This window comes from Drosophila nasuta, chromosome X (genome assembly GCF_023558535.2).
Source record: "Drosophila nasuta strain 15112-1781.00 chromosome X, ASM2355853v1, whole genome shotgun sequence".
Lineage (NCBI taxonomy): Eukaryota > Metazoa > Arthropoda > Insecta > Diptera > Drosophilidae > Drosophila > Drosophila nasuta.
In genome coordinates this window covers 18,272,972-18,293,265 of record NC_083459.1, presented here as the reverse complement: position 1 = coordinate 18,293,265, position 20,294 = coordinate 18,272,972, and the positions used below count along the sequence as shown (strand labels likewise).

At 40.0% G+C, this 20,294-nt stretch overlaps 4 protein-coding genes and 1 long non-coding RNA gene across 8 annotated transcripts; 1 reads left to right on the top strand and 4 right to left on the bottom strand.

Annotated features, from left to right (window-relative positions):
* Positions 1-138: 138 nt before the first annotated feature.
* On the bottom strand, positions 139-3,297 carry LOC132796163 (males-absent on the first protein). The gene has a single exon (XM_060807229.1). The coding sequence runs from the start codon at positions 3,231-3,233 to the stop codon at positions 360-362; it is 2,874 nt and encodes a 957-aa protein (XP_060663212.1). The 5' UTR covers positions 3,234-3,297; the 3' UTR covers positions 139-359.
* A 519-nt stretch (positions 3,298-3,816) lies between these two features.
* Positions 3,817-7,781, bottom strand: LOC132795640 (type II inositol 1,4,5-trisphosphate 5-phosphatase-like; the record flags this gene model as incomplete). Its single annotated transcript, XM_060806497.1, is given in 9 exon segments — positions 3,817-4,760; positions 4,857-5,081; positions 5,152-5,338; positions 5,404-6,295; positions 6,405-6,755; positions 7,177-7,365; positions 7,435-7,540; positions 7,543-7,620; positions 7,700-7,781. Coding segments are annotated over 9 exon segments (2,208 nt in total), but the record flags the coding sequence as incomplete, so codon positions are not given.
* Positions 7,782-9,861: 2,080 nt separating this feature from the next.
* LOC132796092 (uncharacterized) lies at positions 9,862-11,036 on the bottom strand. 3 transcript variants are annotated; one of them, XR_009633495.1, is made up of 2 exons: positions 10,574-11,036; positions 9,862-10,367 (listed from the first exon to the last, which is right to left on the bottom strand). It is a non-coding gene; the product is annotated as an uncharacterized LOC132796092 (long non-coding RNA). The 3 variants fall into 3 exon arrangements; XR_009633496.1 differs by having other exon boundaries at positions 10,580-11,036; XR_009633497.1 differs by having other exon boundaries at positions 10,604-11,036.
* A 926-nt stretch (positions 11,037-11,962) lies between these two features.
* LOC132796367 (type II inositol 1,4,5-trisphosphate 5-phosphatase) lies at positions 11,963-17,564 on the bottom strand. Of its 2 annotated transcripts, none has more exons than XM_060807521.1 (10): positions 17,429-17,564; positions 16,699-16,932; positions 15,568-15,754; positions 15,217-15,496; positions 14,959-15,147; positions 14,289-14,639; positions 13,292-14,183; positions 13,039-13,225; positions 12,744-12,968; positions 11,963-12,647 (listed from the first exon to the last, which is right to left on the bottom strand). In XM_060807521.1, the coding sequence occupies exons 2-10, from the start codon at positions 16,882-16,884 to the stop codon at positions 12,478-12,480; spliced, it is 2,667 nt and encodes an 888-aa protein (XP_060663504.1). In that variant the 5' UTR covers positions 16,885-16,932; positions 17,429-17,564; the 3' UTR covers positions 11,963-12,477. The 2 variants fall into 2 exon arrangements, with proteins under 2 accessions (XP_060663504.1, XP_060663503.1); XM_060807520.1 differs by lacking the exon at positions 17,429-17,564 and adding an exon at positions 17,238-17,347.
* A 103-nt stretch (positions 17,565-17,667) lies between these two features.
* On the top strand, positions 17,668-20,276 carry LOC132796368 (translation initiation factor eIF-2B subunit epsilon). Its single transcript, XM_060807522.1, has 6 exons — positions 17,668-17,877; positions 17,949-18,073; positions 18,155-19,221; positions 19,310-19,540; positions 19,608-19,894; positions 19,969-20,276. The coding sequence occupies exons 1-6, from the start codon at positions 17,785-17,787 to the stop codon at positions 20,185-20,187; spliced, it is 2,022 nt and encodes a 673-aa protein (XP_060663505.1). The 5' UTR covers positions 17,668-17,784; the 3' UTR covers positions 20,188-20,276.
* The last annotated feature ends 18 nt before the right edge of the window (positions 20,277-20,294 follow it).

The window sequence follows — 20,294 nt, the reverse complement described above, 5'->3', positions numbered from 1 at the left end:
GTTTCCAAAGGGGAGTATTTAAGCTTGCGGGATTTCTATAAACTCTCATCCACAATATGCATTATGCTTTCCAATTTCTGTATCTCAGTAAACCTAATATTTAATTGAAATGTGTAATAATTCCTTTTACTAATAACACTGGTTTTAGTTTCTGCTTTTATTTATTGTGTACAAAAAAAAAAATGGTTGAACTCACTAATTATTAATGTTTGATTAAATTTCTGAAGCTTAGAAAATAAACAAAAAAAAATTGTACAATCTACTTAATTTTAGTATGTCAATACATTATTATCATAATAGGTATCTGAAGCAAACAGATATGGTTCAAATTACTTAAGCGAGCGAAAAAAAAGCATAATCTAATAAACTCTTGCTGCTGTCGCCAACGGCTCGGCCTCCATAGAACTATCCAGATCCTCGCCAGCCTCCGTACTCTCGGCTTCCTCTCGAGAACCGCCAGTCTGAGTGACTGACGCTTGACTTTTCGGCTCCTCAGATGCCTCTGGCATATCAATGGCCGTTGGCGCTTCCTGCGGTGGAGGTGCTCCCTGAGTCGCTGACGTGCCCAATGCGGCCGGCGCTCCAAGTCCTCCGATAGCCGCATGAACGCCAAGGGCAGCCAAAGTACCAAGAGTTGCCGGCGAGCCTGGCACCGTTGGCGCCGGCACAATGGTCCGCACCTGAGTGATGAGGTATGGCAATGTGTTGTGTGGCTTCCAATTCAAGAGGTTCAAATCGATAGTGAGTTTGGGTCGCTTAAATTGCGGCAACTGTAGATGCTCGTGTATGGTCTTGGCCGTCACACAAATCACATTCTGTCCCTTCCAATATTTTATCATCTTCATCGATTGCAGCGTATAAATGATGTCATCTCGGGTAATGCCGCTCTCTTTGCTTAATTCCTCGATGCTCGTCTGTTCCGCTGAGCTGCGTCCTTTCATCAGTTCGAGCAACGTGTACGCCCAATAGCTGCGATAGCTGAGACGTCCCAGATCGGACAGCGGTATCTCCGGGCTGCCAATGATGCCCTCTTCGCGCGACAGCACATAGCTAAAGGCAATTAAGAGTTTTCCATAGCCTTTGCGCTGATGCGGTGGCAAGACAAGAATGCATGCCACATTGTTATACGAACCCTTCTCTTTGGAGAAATAGCCAACAATGTGACTGCCCTCCTTGTCAATTTCGCAGAGCACATAGAAAAAGAACGGATCCATGTCGAAGAAGAGACCCTTGTGGTCGAGAAACAGTTTGGCCATCAGACAGAGCAGCTGACAATAGAGCGGCTCCTTTTTGCCATTCACCTCAAATATGGAAATGGTACCCTTGCGATAGATTTCCTCACCAGGCGGCTGACGTCGCTTGCATTCGCTCATGTGGTACCGATAGCTCTTCTCTAGCAGCATATACTTGAGGCAATATTCGCAGACGTACAGCACTCGCGCCTTTCCATATTTGCCGGGGAATGGACTAAAGTACCAGGTGTCAATCTCATAGTTGCCAAATTGCAGCTTATCAATGTATTTGATTTTCGTTATGTTCTCGTGCTCCTTTTCGAGGGCTGCTTGGGCGGCTGTGAGTTCGGCATGACTCTTCTGCACATGATTAATCTCATCGTACCGTCGCTTTTGGTAACGTGTCATCTTCTTATCGCTGTAATCATAGCGATTCTTATCGCATGCCGACAGATAGTAATCCTTGTTCACCTGTCGCTTGGGTCGTTGTTCCGTTGCCTGACCGCTGCTGCTGCTACTGCTGCTGACAACAATATTAGCGCCACTTGCACTGCCACTTCCACTGCCGCTACCACTCCCAATGCCGCTGGCACTAGCACTTAGACTAGCACTGCTTGTGCCAGGCTGTTCGCTAATCGCTGGTGTCGATGGTATTGGCGTTGGTACTGTCACGCCACCTAAATCTTCAGCATTCGTTGAGATGCGATATCTGCTTACCCAGGCGTCCAGACGACGATTGAGACCAACGTAGTGCACATAGTATTCGTTCGGCGTGCCCGTGTTGTCCGTGCATCGTGATTGTAACACTTGGCCGGCATGTACAGTGCCATCGTCGCGACGTATATAATAGATCTTCTTCGGATTTTCAATGATCTCGATCTTTTGCAGTGTCGGATCACCGCCACTTGCGCTGCCACCGCCAATATCGCCACTTTCGGCCTCCACATCGGTTGTTCCGGGCGCCGTCTCCATCTCGCGCGATGTGGCATCATCATCACCATCATCATCATTCTCATCGAATTCATCGTCATCCTCATTGTCTTCGCTCTCTTCGCTGCTGTTGCTCTCCTCGCTGCTGCCCGAAATGTTCTCAATGTCTTCGTTGAGCAGATTGCGTGTGGGTTTCGGTGGCGCAGCCATCCGCTGTTGCCGTACATCACGTACCACCACTCGTGGCACCGGCGGAACTGGCGGTTGACGCATCTCTGTATGTTGACTGTATGTGGACGCCTCTGGTGGCATGTAACGCATACGTTTGTATGGTAGCAACAGATCGATGTCCCCGTCATCGGTGGGCGACTCTGGTGTCTCTGTCACCACTGCTTCCATTTCAATGTCTGCTTCCGCCTGAGTTTCCGCTTTGCTTGCCATTTCCACTGTGTTGCTTGGAGGAACATCTTCGACAGCCACCTCTGTCACCTCCCTGCTGGCAACCATTTCTTCAGTGGCAGCAACACTTTTGCTAACTCCCTCCTCCTCCTCTCCGACAGCCACATTAAGGCTGCCGGCAAACTCTTCGTTACTCACAAAGACAACTGTATTGGGTGAATGCTCATCTTCGGTAGCATCAGCGCGAACATCGCTGCCCTCATCCGAGTCTGATGAACTGGTATCGCTTCGTTCACCGCTGCTGGAGCTGCCGCTATTGCTGCTCTCGTCCTCGAAGACGGAACTGCGATTAGCGTCCATTTGTTGCGAATGAGGCTCCGCCATCTCCCCAGTTTCTGCCACTGACACCGTACTTGTCTCCGACTCAATTGTTTGTTTGTCGGCATCTGTTGTGGCAATCGATTGATCGACTTCGCTGTTATCGGCATCAGAGGCTTCGATGGGACCGCTTATTTCCAGGCTGCTATTCAGCTCGGAGGCTGCATCGTCATCGGGTGGCGGAGAGCGTGGTGGATTGCTGCTCGTTGATGGCCGCTCCCAGTCCGGTATGTTGCCATGTGTTTCTTTTGTTTTGAATCGCAAATATTTCATAAACTCTTCCGATCTTTCCATTCTGCGCTTTGCTGCTGAATATAAAAACAACTCGGCTATTGTGCTTCAGTGTGACCACATCGTGTATGAGCAAAAATACTTTTCTTTACCAGGCATGGTCACAATACTTGTAGCATCGATATCAATAGCGTTTTGTTACGTGACTGGCTCATAAATATTGCGAAATTAGAACTAACATTAAGGACTTTTATTTTATTTTTTATATGCATAAAGTGGTGAAAATGGGTAATTGCTTTATATCAACTGGATTCTAGTAGGACAAATTGCAGTGTTGAGTAACGTGAAGCATATTTTGGCGCAAATTTCGCCAACAGCCACATACATACATATTTCAGTGTTGATAATATAATTTTGCAGTTCTAATAGAACTCAACACATCCAATTTAGCGGGCAATTGAATTCTTGAAGCTATAATAATTAAATCAATTGATGTTACTTCCTGCAAACAGCAAAAGTATTTTACGTAGTCCTTTAATTTTGAATTAGTTATTTTTATTGATTTATTATCTGAAATATAATTCAATAAAAGAAACATGAGTGCATTCAATTTTAAAAACATAGATGGATGACAAAGTTTTTTTTTATTTTGACGGATATTTATAGTACATACATACATATGTATGTTCTGGGCGCGTGTTGTGGATCGGATCGATCAGATTAATCCATAATAAAATATTGCAGTGTCTTTTGATTGTAAAACCGTGAGATAGAGGGAGATAGATGGCGAAAAAGAAAGTGATAGAGTGTGTTAATCTCCGTATAGCCCCAACTATATTATAATATATGTAATTATGTTATTAAATTGATAGCCCTGCTGACAAGGAAACTTCTTATTGATTCGCTGGTAGTTTAACTGCAATAAATGTGTGATGTTTAATACACTTCTTAAAGATGCTGGACTTATTAACTAAATAATCGACAACACAAAAAAAAAATAACAACAAATGCATACAATTAAATATGTATAGTAAGAACATTTAGTTAAAGCCAAGTGTTATTTAGTCGAATAAATTGGAATCAACAAATCAACAACAGCAAATATCATTTCGTATATTGTATGTACAGCACATATCCCATTAAGTATGGGTGCGATATTTGCATTTTTTTTTTTTTAAGTTTTCTGTTTTTGTTTTATGCCCTATTTAGTCTGCAAGCCATATTATAATAATACATAATATGGTGATCGATGATGAATGTAGTTGTTGTTAGTAAGGGGCATAAACATTTAACAAGTAAAGCGTCGAACAAATAGGCAAATACATTCCAAATTACAATTAAAATAAATAAATAACTTATTTACATCCATGGTCGGTATATAATGTAATTTCTTTTACGTCTAGGCCGATCGAGTCAACGACTATGTCTGCAAACTGGGTCCGGTTGCACCTCCATGTCCATTGCCACCCACGATTGCACCAGATGTTTCGATCTAGATAAAGCGCCGCATAAACTCACTGCAACGATTCGCATAATCTATCGTCATAGCGTATTCGCTGCTGCGCAATAGAATTCGTCCGAATATCGAAGCTGGATGGATGGAAAGAGATTGACATACACACAATTAAAATTTATTTATACAATTACATAAATAGTATTTTGCTTTAATCATTGTATACAACTCACCAACATTAGATAGCTCGTAATAGTGACGCTCAATTCCCTCGCGCAGAAACTTGCAGAGATGCATAAAGATATTACTGTTCGGCGGACTGAGCAACGCTATCAGCTTCATGGCCTCTGATTTGCTCTTACTGATTAGTAGATCTTCTACAAATGGCTCCAACAGCGCTTGATCGGGCAAATCGAGCAGCAACAGCAAAGCCTCGGCGGCTGTTTCTGGTGTTCCAGCTGCAAAGCAGAATAATCATGATAATGAATATATCAATCGCTTCAATGCGGCAGTGCTGGGGATACGTACGAAACTCAGCCTCGGACCAAGTGTCGAGCCAATCGCGTACATCATTAAACTTTGCACTAAGTGCCTTCCGGCGATCGTAACTTTGGAATATGCCGCGCAATCGATCTCCTTGCTTGTGCAGATAATCGATGAGTAGAAAGAATTCCCGAGACATCTTCACACGATATTCAGGCGACACCTCATTCATCTAGCAACAATTGAAGACGAATTAAAACTTTACGATCTGATGAGCATTTTTGCAAGTCTATTAACCAGTTCCTTGATTTCCTCCTGCTTGTATTCGCAAATAGGTCGATTCGTGCGGCACATTGTCTCCATGGAGAGGCCAAAGCAACTCGGTTGATATTCGCCAGTCACAGTGATGAAAATGTCGTGTCCCGACTCTACATGCAAGATGAGTATATCAAAATCGCATTTGCCCCTGGTCTTACATATCTTTCGCAGCAGTCCCGCTATGGAATTTGGATCGACCAACATGCATAGCCGTATGCTGCGTTCCGAGTCAATCATTAGACTATCGGAGCATGGATCCACTCGCAGCCATTTCTCGCAAATGTCATTAATTTGCGCATCCCACGCTTTAAACTTAAAGTCTACCTGTTGCGAGCAATTGTTGTAGACATTAAAGTCACGCATGGAGAGCTCATTGAAGCGTACGAGACCGAAATCAATAACGGTCTTTGATGCAAGAATCTGGGGTTGATTGTCATTCTCACGCTTATCCACCGCCTTGAGCACCTCCTCCTGTACTCGTTTGTATTTGGCCTCGTCGCGTGTCTTAATCTGCACTTGAAATATGGCATAGACGGGCTTATGATCGCTCTGTCTTATCTCCATGACGCTGTTGTAGTCCAACTGTTCTATGCGTTTACCCTTCCACAATACGCGATCACAATATGCTGGAGCTCGTTGCTTTTCGGACGTGTCATACGTATCGGTATCCACATCGTATTTATATGTGGGTGCAAATTTGATATCACCCTCCATGTAGCCCCTGAAGCATCGGTCATGTCGCATCTCATTGCGCAACTGATCGTATTGCAAGAGTTCCTCAAAGGTTGACGCATCACTCATCGGCCCCGGGCGCTGATATCCAGGCGGCTCCTGTATGCGATAGTTGAGATCTCCCAACCAGAATATGTGGCTACAATATGCAATTATGAAGTATTATTATTACAAATAATTACGCATATTTGTTATTAACAGAGAGAGAGGGAGAGAGTGAGAGACAGAGACAGAAAAAAAAGTCTTACTCATGATCGCTGATAGTGCGAAATGGTCGACCCTCTTCCTCGAATCGCATCTCATTCTCAATAATTCCGTAGTCTTCGTTGCGCGCCGTAATATTCTCCATATGCGCGGGCAGATGTGAGTTAATGAAGCATAGATTTGCCTCATTCAATTTCAAACTGACACCAACGCCGCCCTTGTTGCCGACTGCATTCAAGAATCCACATGGCACCTTGTGGATGCGACAACGGAGAATGTTTCGCCGCAGCTCCTTGCGCACAATGATGGCTAATATGATGCCAGACAAACGAACCGTCTTCAACTCCTCGTAATCAATGCCATTCTCAGTATGCAGATTCGCTATCATTTTGCGTCTGTGAAAAGCAAACAAAAATGTTATTTGAGGCGGATAGCTCATAATACTTTATGAAATATCTTATTGTATTATTCATCTTCATAATTTTTAATGCATGCATGAAAAATGATTAAATTTTTCGTGACGCATCTTGTGAGTAAATTAAAATTATAAATGCGAAACGTGTGTTAATAATAGTTTCAAGTGATTTACAATTAGAAGCATAATATTATTGTCGGGAGCAAGCAGACAGCTGGCAGACGCTGTTACAGCATTGCATTAACATGCGCTGTCTGCTGCTCCCGACAATTATCTTAGTTTGTACTAATTCATTGCATAAAGCGGGCATTGTTTGCTGGGAAGCTGTTGCAATGGCCTAACGATAAGATAAGATAAGATGACTTATCTTTGCACAATTTCGTATGATTTAATATACTTACATCCACTGTGAGGTGTACATTTGCAGTTGATTGCTATTGAGCATCATGATTTTGGTAATTGTTTCAAACTCCTGCAATCCAATGGCATAAATATGTGGTGCATTTTCGCCTCGTGCCAGCCAAGGTTGCAGTGAGCTGGTGTTCTCCCAACATGGTCGATTGTTCACATTCCAGGTGGCACAATAAATGCTACAAAAGTGTCGAAATATAAGTATTAACCATATGCATAAATATTTTTAGAAAATTCAGTATTTATACGTAATATCTCTGTAGACGATATATTGACTTTCACGCTTCTTTAGCTCCTTGTTCCCTTCACCAATTTCACGATAGTCATCAAGCCTCTGAGAGTGCATAATATTTGTGAGTGATAATAATATTTGATTGGCCTTTCGTCATCTGCTGACAAATCAAACTGTTGCTGCGTTATGGAACTCTTGGAATCTGCAAAAAAAATTCAAAAACATATTACTAAAAGGTTACGGTTACGAGTACGAAAACCGTGCTTGTACTTGTTATATACTCTTTGTCAGTTGGAAACTTTTATTTATCGGAAATACTTTGTTTATTTTCAAATCGCTGCTCAGAGTAAGGTTGTTGATAATATATCAATATATCGATATATTTCGAAAAATGATATATTTATATCGTGATTTTTTGTTTTCCAAAATATCGAAATTCCGATATTTTGTATGATATTTTTTGATATTGTTGTCTTTCGTCACTCTGAATTCCAAAGTGACATCGAGTGAACGAATTCAAGGAAAACAAGGAGTTAAAACTGTATTTTAGTTTGCTCAAAGCTGCATTGGAAAGCAATCCACTTAAAGTGTGGAAATCGCATAAAGCGACTATGCCGGGGCTCTACAAGCTGACCATGAAGTATCTAGTTACAGGTAGTTCGGTGCTTCCAGAGCGGCTGGCGTCCTCCATCAAATGTGTTGTGTGCGACATAAGAAGCAGGATGACGGACGCACACATAACGCAAAGGGTATAATAATAATATTATTTATTTTTAAAAAGAAACTTATTGTCTTTTTATTGTAGGCAGGGCATTTTTTTATTTAACGCAAAAATATCAAATATATCGTTATTTTTATGTGATATGTTAAATATTATCTTTTTTTTGATAAACAAAATATCATCAATACGATATGTTTTAAAATATTCGACAACCCTAGCTCACAGTCAGTGGTGTGCGCACTGCGCAGGAGCCATCCCCAACAACAAAGAATGCTTGCTATCAAGCTATGATCAGAAAGAACGCTAGAACAACTTTCAACAGTAATAAGGCATATAAATACTTGTGTACTTGCCCAGAAAACACCATCAACAACAACAAAAAGAATAAGGTAAAGAGCAGGCAAAAACGGGAGCAGGAGGCAATCAGGACAGCCAGAAATGCTGAAATAATTCACTTGAACCTTTCTTTTTATACACTGTGTATATGCTAATATCTATAAAAGGATTTGCTTTGTGACTTTATTTATCTACTACTGTTACTTTTCTTATGCAGGACTCGTTAATCGATTAAGTTACTTGGTATAATATACTATATGCGGGAGTGTGGCAAGAATTATCGATATCAAATATCGATTATGTAATAAATTATGAAATCAACACTGCGGTAGAGAAAAAAGATCACAAGTATAAGAAAAGAAATAGTCGAGTTGAAGTATGTATGGACTTTTATGCAGGGTATCTGGTTCCGTTTATGCTTTCGTCTCACATTTTGGCTGATTTGTAATCAGAAACGTGTTTGCATGCACAACGCCAATGGGGGCTTTGACTTTGGATGCTGGATGCTCACAAGTCCTGCAAGAGAAACGTGGACGCATCAACGCTACAAACATTACAAACAAATGGGAAAATACTTGCATCGGTTTCATTTCAATATTGTGAATATTTTTAGAATCATGACAGATGGTGATTTAACGAGCCTGCGATTCGTTTTTTTATGCACTTTGTTTAGAAAACTAAGCGAGATTTAACCACAAGATTTCGCTGTCAAAGGGAAATATTTAATTCAAAAAACATGAGCTTATAGTGTCTAGTGCAGCATATGTATATCGTTGCTTGTGCCAAAAATTTTGCCACTGCGAATATTAAATAACAAAGGGAAGCTTATTGTAAGTAGTACCACAAAGTGACGTTATGAGTCTCGCTTATTTCTCACCATCATCATCCACATCCACATCAGCACTGCTGCTCTCCATTCTCTTCCATTTGCATTCCAACATGCAAAGATTTTTCCTAATTTGCACTTGCACTAGCACAAAGCGTCAGGTGCTTCACTGCGTTTCGTTTTTGGCTACCCTGCAGAAAGCCGAAACTCTGTATTGGGGTATATTAAAATTGTGTAATTCTTATATGTAATAATCCTAAAAGAGTACACCTAATATCATTATTTAACTTCGTTGTACACAAGCAGAGCTCTCAAAATATATTTTCCCATTTTCCAGTTACAGCATCTCCTAGTCGTATACTTAATCTAAAAAATGCTACACTACAAGCTGCACTTAACAGCTCTAATACTCTAACCAAGTGTATGTTTACTAACTCTTCAAATTGACAAATTTCTCATTCATTAAATTATTTTTTAATTTCATATTATTTTTCAAAGCTGATTTCCTAAAATAAAAATTCTTTTCAAATATATATTTTACGATATAAGTATGATAAGTATTTTCATTTTGTATTTTTATTTATTTACGTTTTTATATAAATAATTTTATTATATAATTGGTTACTAATTTAATATATACAAATTTTAAAATAATGAAATAAAATAATAAATAAATAACATATTATAGGAAAAAACTGAAATAATTTATATATTCGACATTTGCTGATATTACTTATTTTCGATCCTGAAAAGTTTTTACAAACAATTTAATAGCATACTCCATAGTTGTTTTTTTTTTGGTTGTAGAGTGTCTTAAGATATAGAAGTACTTTCACTGCGGTTGGGTGTCATTGTTTATGTACATGAATTGCAAATCCTTTTAACGCTCGGCCAATGAAGCGACCGTCATTCCCTAGCATTTCCCCAAAATCCCACATCGGAACCAAATGTCCAATGTCCACCAGTGTCCAATGTCCGTTGTCTGTTGTCCGATTGTCTATCGTCTGTCAGTCAGGCGGCAGACATTTTGGCTGTTTGACAAACATTTTGCTGCCTGCTGCAGATACTAGAAGAGAACGAAGAAGAAGAAGGACACTTCTCAGCTGGGTAAGCGCAGATGGTTTGTTGCTTTGGACGGCACGCATCTGAGCCAAAGGCTAAAGCTGAGGCTGAACTAAACTGAAGGCAGGCAGTCACAAATCTTGCAAACTCTTAACCATCTGGCTCTTATGTATGACGGCAAACACATGTAAGTAAAATACTAATACAAACTTTTACCACATTGTCATTGCCGTTGCTTACTGATGTTATGCTGCTGAGCTTGTTGCAGTTGTCATTACTGTGCTGTTGCTGAGCGAAAAAAAAACAAAAAGCATAATCTAATAAACTCCTGCTACTGTCGCCAGCGGTCGTGGTGTGATGTGTTTCTTTTGTTTTGAATCGCAAATATTTCATAAACTCTTCCGATCTTTCCATTCTGCGCTTTGCTGCTGAATATAAAAACAACTCGGCTATTGTGCTTCAGTGTGACCACTTCGTGTATGAGCAAAAATACTTTTCTTTACCAGGCATGGTCACAATACTTGTAGCATTCTTATTGCTCATCGATATCAATAGTTTTGGTTTTGACTGGTTCATAAATATTGTGAAATTAGAACCATCATTAAGCACTTTTATTTTATTTTTGATATGAAAAAAAGTGGTGAAAATGGGTAATTGTTTTATATCAACTGGATTCTAGTAGGACAAATTGCAGTGTTGAGTAACGTGAAGCATATTTTGGCGCAAAAATCGCCAACAGCCAAAAATTGCAGTTCTAATAGAACTCATCCAATTTAGCGGGCAATTTAATTCTTGAAGCTTTAATAATTAAATAATATTTGTGTTGAGGTTTGGTGTATTTTTTATATTTGATACTCCTGTGATGTTAAGGTTTAAATTTGCTGTACCGATTCTTCACTTAATAAAATGAAACAAAAAAAAAAAATTGAAAAATTTTAATAATAAAATCAATTGCTGTTACTTCCTGAAAACAGCAAAAGTTTTTTACTTAGTCCTTTAATTTTGAATTAGTTATTTTTATTGATTTATTATCTGAAATATAATTCAATAAAAGAAACATGACTGCATTAAATTTGAAAAACATAAGATGGATCTGTTTTTTTTTTATTTTGACGGATATTTATAGTACATACATATGTATATAGATTAATTAACACATTATATGGGTGTTAAACTAAACGTTTATTCACATTTATTACTCTCTTAAATTTTGGAATGTTCTGGGCGCGTGTTGTGGATCGGATCGATCAGATTAATCCAATAATAAAATATTGCAGTGTCTTTTGATTGTAAAACCGTGAGATAGAGGGAGATAGATGGCGAAAAAGAAAGTGATAGAGTAAGTGTGTTAATCTTCGTACAGCCCAAACTATATTATAATATATGTATGTATGTAATTATGTTATTAAATTGATAGCCCTGCCGACAAGGAAAATTCTTATTGATTGGCTGGTAGTTTAACTGCCATAAATGTGTGATGTTTAATTCACTTCTTAAAGATGCTGGACTTATTAACTAAATAATCGACAACACAAAAAAAATAACAACAAAATGCATACAACTAAATATGTATAATAAATACCTTAAGTTGAAGCCAAGTGTTATTTAGTCGAATAAATTAGAATCAACAAATCAACAACAGAAAATATCATTTCGTATATTGTATGTACAGCACATATTCCATTAAGTATGGGGTGCGATAACACTCCGTTAATTGTACATTAATTGCATGTGTTTTTGTTTGTTATTTGCATTTTTTTTAAGTTTTTGTTTTTGTGTTTTAAGCCCTATTTAGGCTGCAAGCCATATTATAATAATACATAATATGGTGATCGATGATGAATGTAGTTGTTGTTAGTAAGGTGCATAAACATTTAACAGGTAAAGCATAGAACAGATATGTACGTAAACGCTAAGCCATCAAGAGTGAGCCACGGAGATACAGTAAAATGGAGAGACAGAGAAATAGAACTCATTCACTCGGTTGGCATACCAATAAACTAGGCAAATACATTCCAAATTACAATTAAAATAAATAAGTAACTAATTTACATCCATATTACGGTCTGTATATAATGTAATTTCTTTTACGTCTAGGCCGATCGAGTCAACGACTATGTCTGCAAACTGGGTCCGGTTGCACCTCCATGTCCATTGCCACCAACGATTGCATCAGATGTTTCGATGTATATAAAGCGCCGCATAAACTCACTGCAACGATTCGCATAATCTATCGTCATAGCGTATTCGCTGCTGCGCAATAGAATTCGTCCGAATATCGAAGCTGGATGGATGGAAAGAGATTGACATACACACAATTAAAATTTATTTATACAGTTACATAAATAGTATTGTGCTTTAATCATTGTATACAACTCACCAACATTAGATAGCTCGTAATCGTGACGCTCAATTCCCTCGCGCAGAAACATGCAGAGATGCATAAAGACATTACGCTTCGGCGGACTGAGCAACGCTATCAGCTCCATGGCCTCTGATTTACTCTTACTGATTAGTAGATCTTTCACAAATGGCTCCAACAGCGCCTGATCGGGCAAATCGAGCAGCAACAGCAAAGCCTCGGCGGCTGTTTCTGGTGTTCCAGCTGCAAAGCAGAATAATCATGATAATGAATATATCAATCGCTTCAATGCGGCAGTGCTGGGGATACGTACGAAACTCAGCCTCGGACCAAGTGTCGAGCCAATCGCGTACATCATTAAACTTTGCACTAAGTGCCTTCCGGCGATCGTAACTTTGGAATATGCCGCGCAATCGATCTCCTTGCTTGTGCAGATAATCGATGAGTAGAAAGAATTCCCGTGGCATCGTCACACGATATTCAGGCGACACATCATTCATCTAGCAACAATTGAAGACGAATTAAAACTTTACGATCTGATGAACATTTTTGCAAGTTCTACTTACCAGTTCCTTGATTTCCTCCTGCCTGTATTCGCAAATAGGTCGATTCGTGCGGCACATTGTCTCCATGGAGAGGCCAAAGCAACACGGTTGATATTCGCCAGTCACAGTGATGAAAATGTCGCGTCCCGACTCCACATGCAAGATGAGTATATCAAAATCGCATTTGCCCCTAGTCATACACATCTTTCGCAGCAGTCCCGTTATGGAATTTGGATCGACCAACATGCGTAGCTGTATGCTGCGTTCCGAGTCAATCATTAGACTATCGGAGCATGGATCCACTCGCAGCCATTTCTCGCAAATGTCATTAATTGGTGCATCCTTCACTTTAAACTTAAAGTCCACCTGTTGCGAACAATTGTTATAGACATTAAAGTCACGCGTGGAGTGCTCATTGAAGCGTACGAGACCAAAATCAATGACGGTCTTTGATGCAAGAATCTGGGGTTGATTGTCATTCTCACGCTTATCCACCGCCTTGAGCACCTCCTCCTGTACTCGTTTGTATTTGGCCTCGTCGCGTGTCTTAATCTGCACTTGAAATATGGCATAGACGGGCTTATGATCGCTCTGTCTTATCTCCATGACGCTGTTGTAGTCCAACTGTTCTATGCGTTTACCCTTCCACAATACGCGATCACAATATGCTGGAGCTCGTTGCTTTTCGGACGTGTCATACGTATCGGTATCCACATCGTATTTATATGTGGGTGCAAATTTGATATCACCCTCCATGTAGCCCCTGAAGCATCGGTCATGTCGCATCTCATTGCGCAACTGATCGTATTGCAAGAGTTGCTCAAAGGTTGACGCATCACTCATCGGCCCCGGGCGCTGATATCCAGGCGGCTCCTGTATGCGATAGTTGAGATCTCCCAACCAGAATATGTGGCTACAATATGCAATTATGAAGTATTATTATTACAAATAATTACGCATATTTTTTTAATTACAGAGAGAGAGAGAGAGAGAGAGAGGGACAGAAGGAAAGTCTTACTCATGATCGCTGATAGTGCGAAATGGTCGACCCTCTTCCTCGAATCGCATGTCATTCTCAATAATTCCGTAGTCTTCGTTGCGCGCCGTAATATTCTCCATATGCGCGGGCAGATGTGAGTTAATGAAGCATAGATTTGCCTCATTCAATTGCAAACTGACACCAACGCCGCCCTTGTTGCCGACTGCATTCAAGAATCCACGTGGCACCTTGTGGATGCAACAGCGGAGAATGTGTGGACGCAGCTGCTTTCGCACAATGATGGCTAATATGATGCCAGACAAGCGAACCGACATCAACTCCTCGTATTCAATGCCATTCTCAGTGTGCAGGTTCTCCATCATTTTGCGTCTGTCAAGAGCAAACAAAAAGTTATTGGAAGCGGATGGTTCATAATACTTTATGTTAAAATATCTTATTATGCATAAAAAATGATTACATTTTTCGTTAAGTGACTCATGTTTTGAGTAAATTAAAATTATAAATGCCAAACGTGTGTTAATAATAGTTTCAAGTGATTTACACTTAGAAGCATAATTTTGTCTTAGTTTGTACTAATTCATTGCATAAAGCGGGCATTGTTTGCTGGGAAGCTGTTGCAATTGCCTCACGATAAGATAAGATAAGATGACTTATCTTTGCACAATTTCGTATGATTTAATATACTTACATCCACTGTGAGGTGTACATTTGCAGTTGATTGCTATTGAGCATCATGATTTTGGTAATTGTTTCAAACTCCTGCAATCCAATGGCGTAAATATGTGGTGCATTTTCGCCTCGTGCCAGCCAAGGTTGCAGTGAGCTGGTGTTCTCCCAACATGGTCGATTGTTCACATTCCAGGTGGCACAATAAATGCTACAAAAGTGTCGAAATATAAGTATTAACCATATGCATAAATATGTTTACAAAAATCAGTATTCATACGTAATATCTCTGTAGACGATATATTGACTTTCACGCTTCTTTAGCTCCTGCTTCACTTCTCCAATTTCACGATAGTCATCGAGCCACCGAAAGTTCAGCACTTTTTCCTCATGTGTTTCAGCACTCGACATAGACTTTTTGCAGGAATAGATATGAGCAACGAATTCCTCGTAATCAACCGATTCCATGTCCGTTTTAATGGGGTGATAATAATATTTGATTGGCCTTTCGTCATCTGTTGACAAATCAAACTGTTGCTGCGTTATGGAACTCTTGGCATCTGCAATAAATTCAAAAACATATTACTAAAAGGTTACGAATACGAAAACAGTGCTTGTACTTGTTATTTACCCTTTGTCAGTTGGAAACTTTTATTTATCGGAAATACTTTGTTTATTTTCAAATCGTTGCTCACAGTCAGTGGTGTGCGCAGGAGAGTGAAAGAAACGAGCGCATATGTGCCGCCCTTAGAGGATGAAACCAATGTGAGCAGACCCTCGACATGCTCCTGTCCTATAATTTGATATGCTTCAAAGATCTGATGAGAGATAAAACATATACATAAATATATTAACTATACGTATTCCAATTGGAAAGAACTGTCATCTTATCAAATCATATACTACGAACGATCTTTCTATATAATCAACTAGATTTTAAGAGCCACAAAATTTATAGACCTGCTTTATCAAACGATTATATTGACGCCATAGCTTTATGAAATTTTGCTATTATCGGTTACAACATTTTTAGTATACAGGTTAAGTGAAACAATAAAAGTGACTGATGGAATCGAACAGCGAATCTTCCCGCTGATAATTCAACCCTTTATGTGCTTTATTGCTCATTTTAAGATCGTTACAGTGGGAATTTTGATAACTGTTTTGGTTGTTGCGTTGATAGTTCAATCAGTAAATGAATAAGTCAGCTAAGCAAACGAATTTTAGAGATTTGTTTCTACTCATATTAAGGAGTTATAAGAGTCTTTGTTAATTGTATTCACTACTGAACATACAAATGACTGACAATTACTACTTCGAACTATTGACTATTATCTAAAATGTATTACTGTTATTATTTAGCCAAATCCAGTTTGAAGATGCGTGGGCTAGTTTTTATTTATATTCATTTATTCATTTTTTGTTTGCTATTTCTTTTCTGCCAAATTCTCCCAGTGTGCTGGATGAAAATAATTATCACCAGGCAGTGAAATACATTTAAAGAGGTTGAGCAAACAATGTTATCTCGAAACTCTATTTGCGGCGTTATGTTAAATGTAAATAGTACATTAAATCACTATCTACGGAGCTATGTTAAATATACGTGGTACATTTGAAAGGCTAACATTGAGAAGACTTGCTACTTGAGAAGAGATGGCAAAATCAGGCAAATCAATGAATCGATTAATCAGTTACACTCGCATGCATAAGTGTGTGTAAGTGTGCATGCATGCATACATATGTATGCAAAATAGTCACTTACCAACTGAACTTCTTCATCCGACTTGAAACGTTGTTGCACCAGTTCCATTGTTGTTTTTCTTTTCGGTGGCACAGCCGCCGTTGCTGTAGTTGTGAATGTTGTCGTTGATGTTGGTGTTGTTGCTGTAGCTGTGGCCATGGCCGAGGCCGCATTAGCGCCATTGGGGAAATTGCTCCCGCGTTCCATCGCTTTTTAAGCTTCTTGCTTGCTGTTGTTTTGCTACTTCTGTTGTGGCTAAAGTGCAAGCGAATGGAGAATGAAAATAACATTGTTAACCACGATATTACGACGATGGTAAATGCCGGAATTCGTCTTCTCCTGCATGTATGTGTAGTTCTATATATTATGCTATTTTTAGGAAAACAGCCAACAACAACTAGTGACGACACCACTGCTTGAGTTTCTTTTGCTGTTTTACAAGTGCACAGAAGCAAAAACCAGCGATATGGAGAGCCGAGGTCAAGAGACAATTTAATTTCAACGTTTTTCTATTTGTTTTACATATTTAAATTTTTTTTCTATTATTATTTTGAGCTTACATTGCGTGGAGTTAGTTATTTTGTGGGTGTGGGCGGGTATATCTTTTTTGTTGTACAATAACACACACACTATTGCCGTCAATTATTCACACAGTGTGTAGAAGGAACGACGATGACGATAAAAAGTTGTATTCAGCTTTCGATTTCAATTGTTACACACTCGGACACACAAACCCATTAAAATTACTCACATATTATATCAACAGCGAACTCATTAAACTGCAATTATATTTAATCACAAATATTGCAAATGCAAATAACATACAATATACACTAACAATAAAAATGCAACTTTATGAACAACAAAACATTCCAGCCGAATGCCAATAGCAATACAAAAAAAACCAACGTCAACAGCTGATCAGGGTTGCAATGCTCAATAACAATCGATAATTTAACCAACACTAACAGCTGACAGTGCTGTTAAAGACACAACAGCAACAGCCTACTGAGGCAACACAAGTTTTTTAATTTTGTTACATTTGGCACGCAAAATTTGCGTGTGTTTATTTTCTGTGTATTTGCTAGGTATTTACAAATAAAACAAATGTCACAGTTTCAAAAGGAGATCGTGCAAGCGGTACTCATAGCCGACAATAATGTGTGGAACTTTAAACCGCTCTCCGACGAAGGCTCCACGGTGTGTATTATTGAATGAATGTCACGTTGCATTATTATTGAATTGATTGCATCTTGTCATTTTTTATGAAGGCGCTGCTACCGTTGGTCAATGTAAGCATGCTGGACTATGCGTTGATTGCCTTGAATCGCAGCGGTGTCGAAGAAGTCTTTGTCTATGCCAGCCTATATCTGCAGGACATACGGCAACACATCAAGTGAGTGACGTTCGTGACGTTCACCTGTCTCCTTGCCACAACAAGTGTGTGCCACATTAAAATTCTTATTGTTTTTCTCAGACAGGGCATCGCCACATTTGCATCATGGTCATTTAAAATGACCGTTCATGTGATAGGCGGCGAGGGATGCCGTTGCTTTGGTGATGCAATGCGTGATCTGGATGCCAAAGCATTGATACGTGGCAATTTTATATTACTGGGCGCCGACACTGTAACCAATGCCGATTTGCGTCCCGTGCTGGAGCAGCACAAGCGCACCGCCAAATTCGATAAGGGCGCTGCAGCCACATTGATCTTCAAAGAGGCGAGCAGCAGTTGCGGTCGTACCGGTAATGAGCTATTGATTGCCATGGACAAGCAGAGTTCGCGTCTCCACTATCATCAGCGTTTGCGGATGCATCACAAGGAGGGACGCTATCAGTTGCCGCTCGACATCTTTCTCAGCAATGCGTGTGTAACGCTGCATCACAATCTGCTCGATCCACAGATTGCCATCGGTTCACCATCGATGCTGTCGCTGTTCAGCGATAACTTTGATTTCCAGACACGTGATGACTTCGTGCGCGGCCTTCTTATCAATGAGGAATTGCTCGATAGTCGCATCTATGTGTCGCTATTGCCGCCAGCACAATATGCTCATAAGGTAAACAATTGGCTGTCGTATCAGCTGGTTAGTCGCGACATCATCAGTCGCTGGGCATATCCACTGGTGCCAGACATGGGTGTCTATAAGCTGCAGCAGCAGTATGTCTTCTACAAGGATAACATCTATAAGAGTCACTCGGCCAATGTGTCCAAGGTGGCGTTACAGGAGAATGTCGTCGTTCAGGCTGGCAGCCATGTGGCTTGCGGCACCACAATTAGTTGCAGTGTCATCGGTGCCAATTGCCGCATTGGCAAAAACTGTCAGCTCAACAATGTGTTCCTCATGGCCAACGTAACCATCGAGGACAACTGTCAGCTGCGACACTGTGTCATTGGTCCTGATGCCGTCATACATGAGCGTTGTGTCATTGAGGCTGGCTGTGTGCTGGGCCCCAAATGTGTGCTGCCGGCCAACACAAAGCTGGCAAACACACTGGTCACCAGCTCACCAAATACACAGCGTAGCGAAGAGAATGAATCGGGTATGTATGGACTATAGCAATGGCTTTTAATCGAAATAGATTCTTACATTTATTTCATTGCAACTTTTAATACTTTTTTCTCTAACAGTTGAATTGGATGCCATTGGACCAAAAGCCTATATTGTAAGCGATGTGACAACTGGTGATCCAGACGATTCCGATGACGACGAACAGCTGCTGCCCAGTACCACAACACTAAGCATACCTAAAATGTGTGAGATTCAAGCAGTGGCCAACGATGCTAGCGATTACAGCTACTCGAGCGATGATGACGATGAGGAATCTCGCGTAGCGACACCTCTGCCCGATGATACCAACAGTAAGCAGCAATCAATACTTATTTTCCCTTAAATGAAATATTCATGAAATTTATTTCGCTTTTGCAGTTTTCCTGTCGGAAGTTATTGATTCATTGACACGCGGCTTTCGAGAGAAATCGAAACCTGAATTTCTTATACTTGAGATTAATTCGTCACGCTATGCCTACAACATGTCCCTAAAGGAGGTGAATTTCAATGTGGTCAAGGCAGTGTTTGGCATGGAAAGCATCATTGAGCCGGCTAACAATAATGTGCTGGTTGCCATCAATGCCGCATTCAAGCAGCTGGGACCTGTTGTGTCTAACTATATTAAAAGCGAGGATGCCATGATTGATTGCCTAAAGGCATTGGAAGTAAGCAACATGAATAAATCACCGCTCATTTACTTTTTATTCATTAATGATTATCGCTGTTCCCTTCCCTGTAGGACATTTGTGAGGAGAACGAGTTGGTGCGCGAGAAAATATCGCAGGTGGTGCATTACCTCTATGACAAGGACTTTGTCTCTGAGGATGCCATTCACGCCTGGTACGAACAGCTGGATCCCACAGAGCAGCCAACATTGAGACAAAGTCTCGCCAAGCTGGTTGAGTGGCTGAACCAATCCAGTGAAGAGGATGACGACGATGATGACGATGATGAATAGTCACTTACATGTTTTATATTGAAAAATCATTGAATACATACAAAAAAGGAAAACAAATGAAATAATTAATTTTTTTTTTTTTAATTTTTATTGCGACATAATCGAGA

Coding starts and splice junctions, on each gene's coding strand:
- LOC132796163 (XM_060807229.1), bottom strand. CDS start 3,233: ATGGAAAGATCGGAAGAGTTTATGAAATATTTGCGATTCAAAACAAAA.
- LOC132796367 (XM_060807521.1), bottom strand. CDS start 16,884: ATGGAACGCGGGAGCAATTTCCCCAATGGCGCTAATGCGGCCTCGGCC. Junction 15,755..16,698: donor CGGATGAAGAAGTTCAGTTG/GTAAGTGACTAT, acceptor ATCTCTCATCAG/ATCTTTGAAGCATATCAAAT. Junction 13,226..13,291: donor AGGAGGAAATCAAGGAACTG/GTAAGTAGAACT, acceptor AATTGTTGCTAG/ATGAATGATGTGTCGCCTGA.
- LOC132796368 (XM_060807522.1), top strand. CDS start 17,785: ATGTCACAGTTTCAAAAGGAGATCGTGCAAGCGGTACTCATAGCCGAC. Junction 17,878..17,948: donor TCTCCGACGAAGGCTCCACG/GTGTGTATTATT, acceptor TTTTTTATGAAG/GCGCTGCTACCGTTGGTCAA. Junction 19,541..19,607: donor TCTGCCCGATGATACCAACA/GTAAGCAGCAAT, acceptor TCGCTTTTGCAG/TTTTCCTGTCGGAAGTTATT.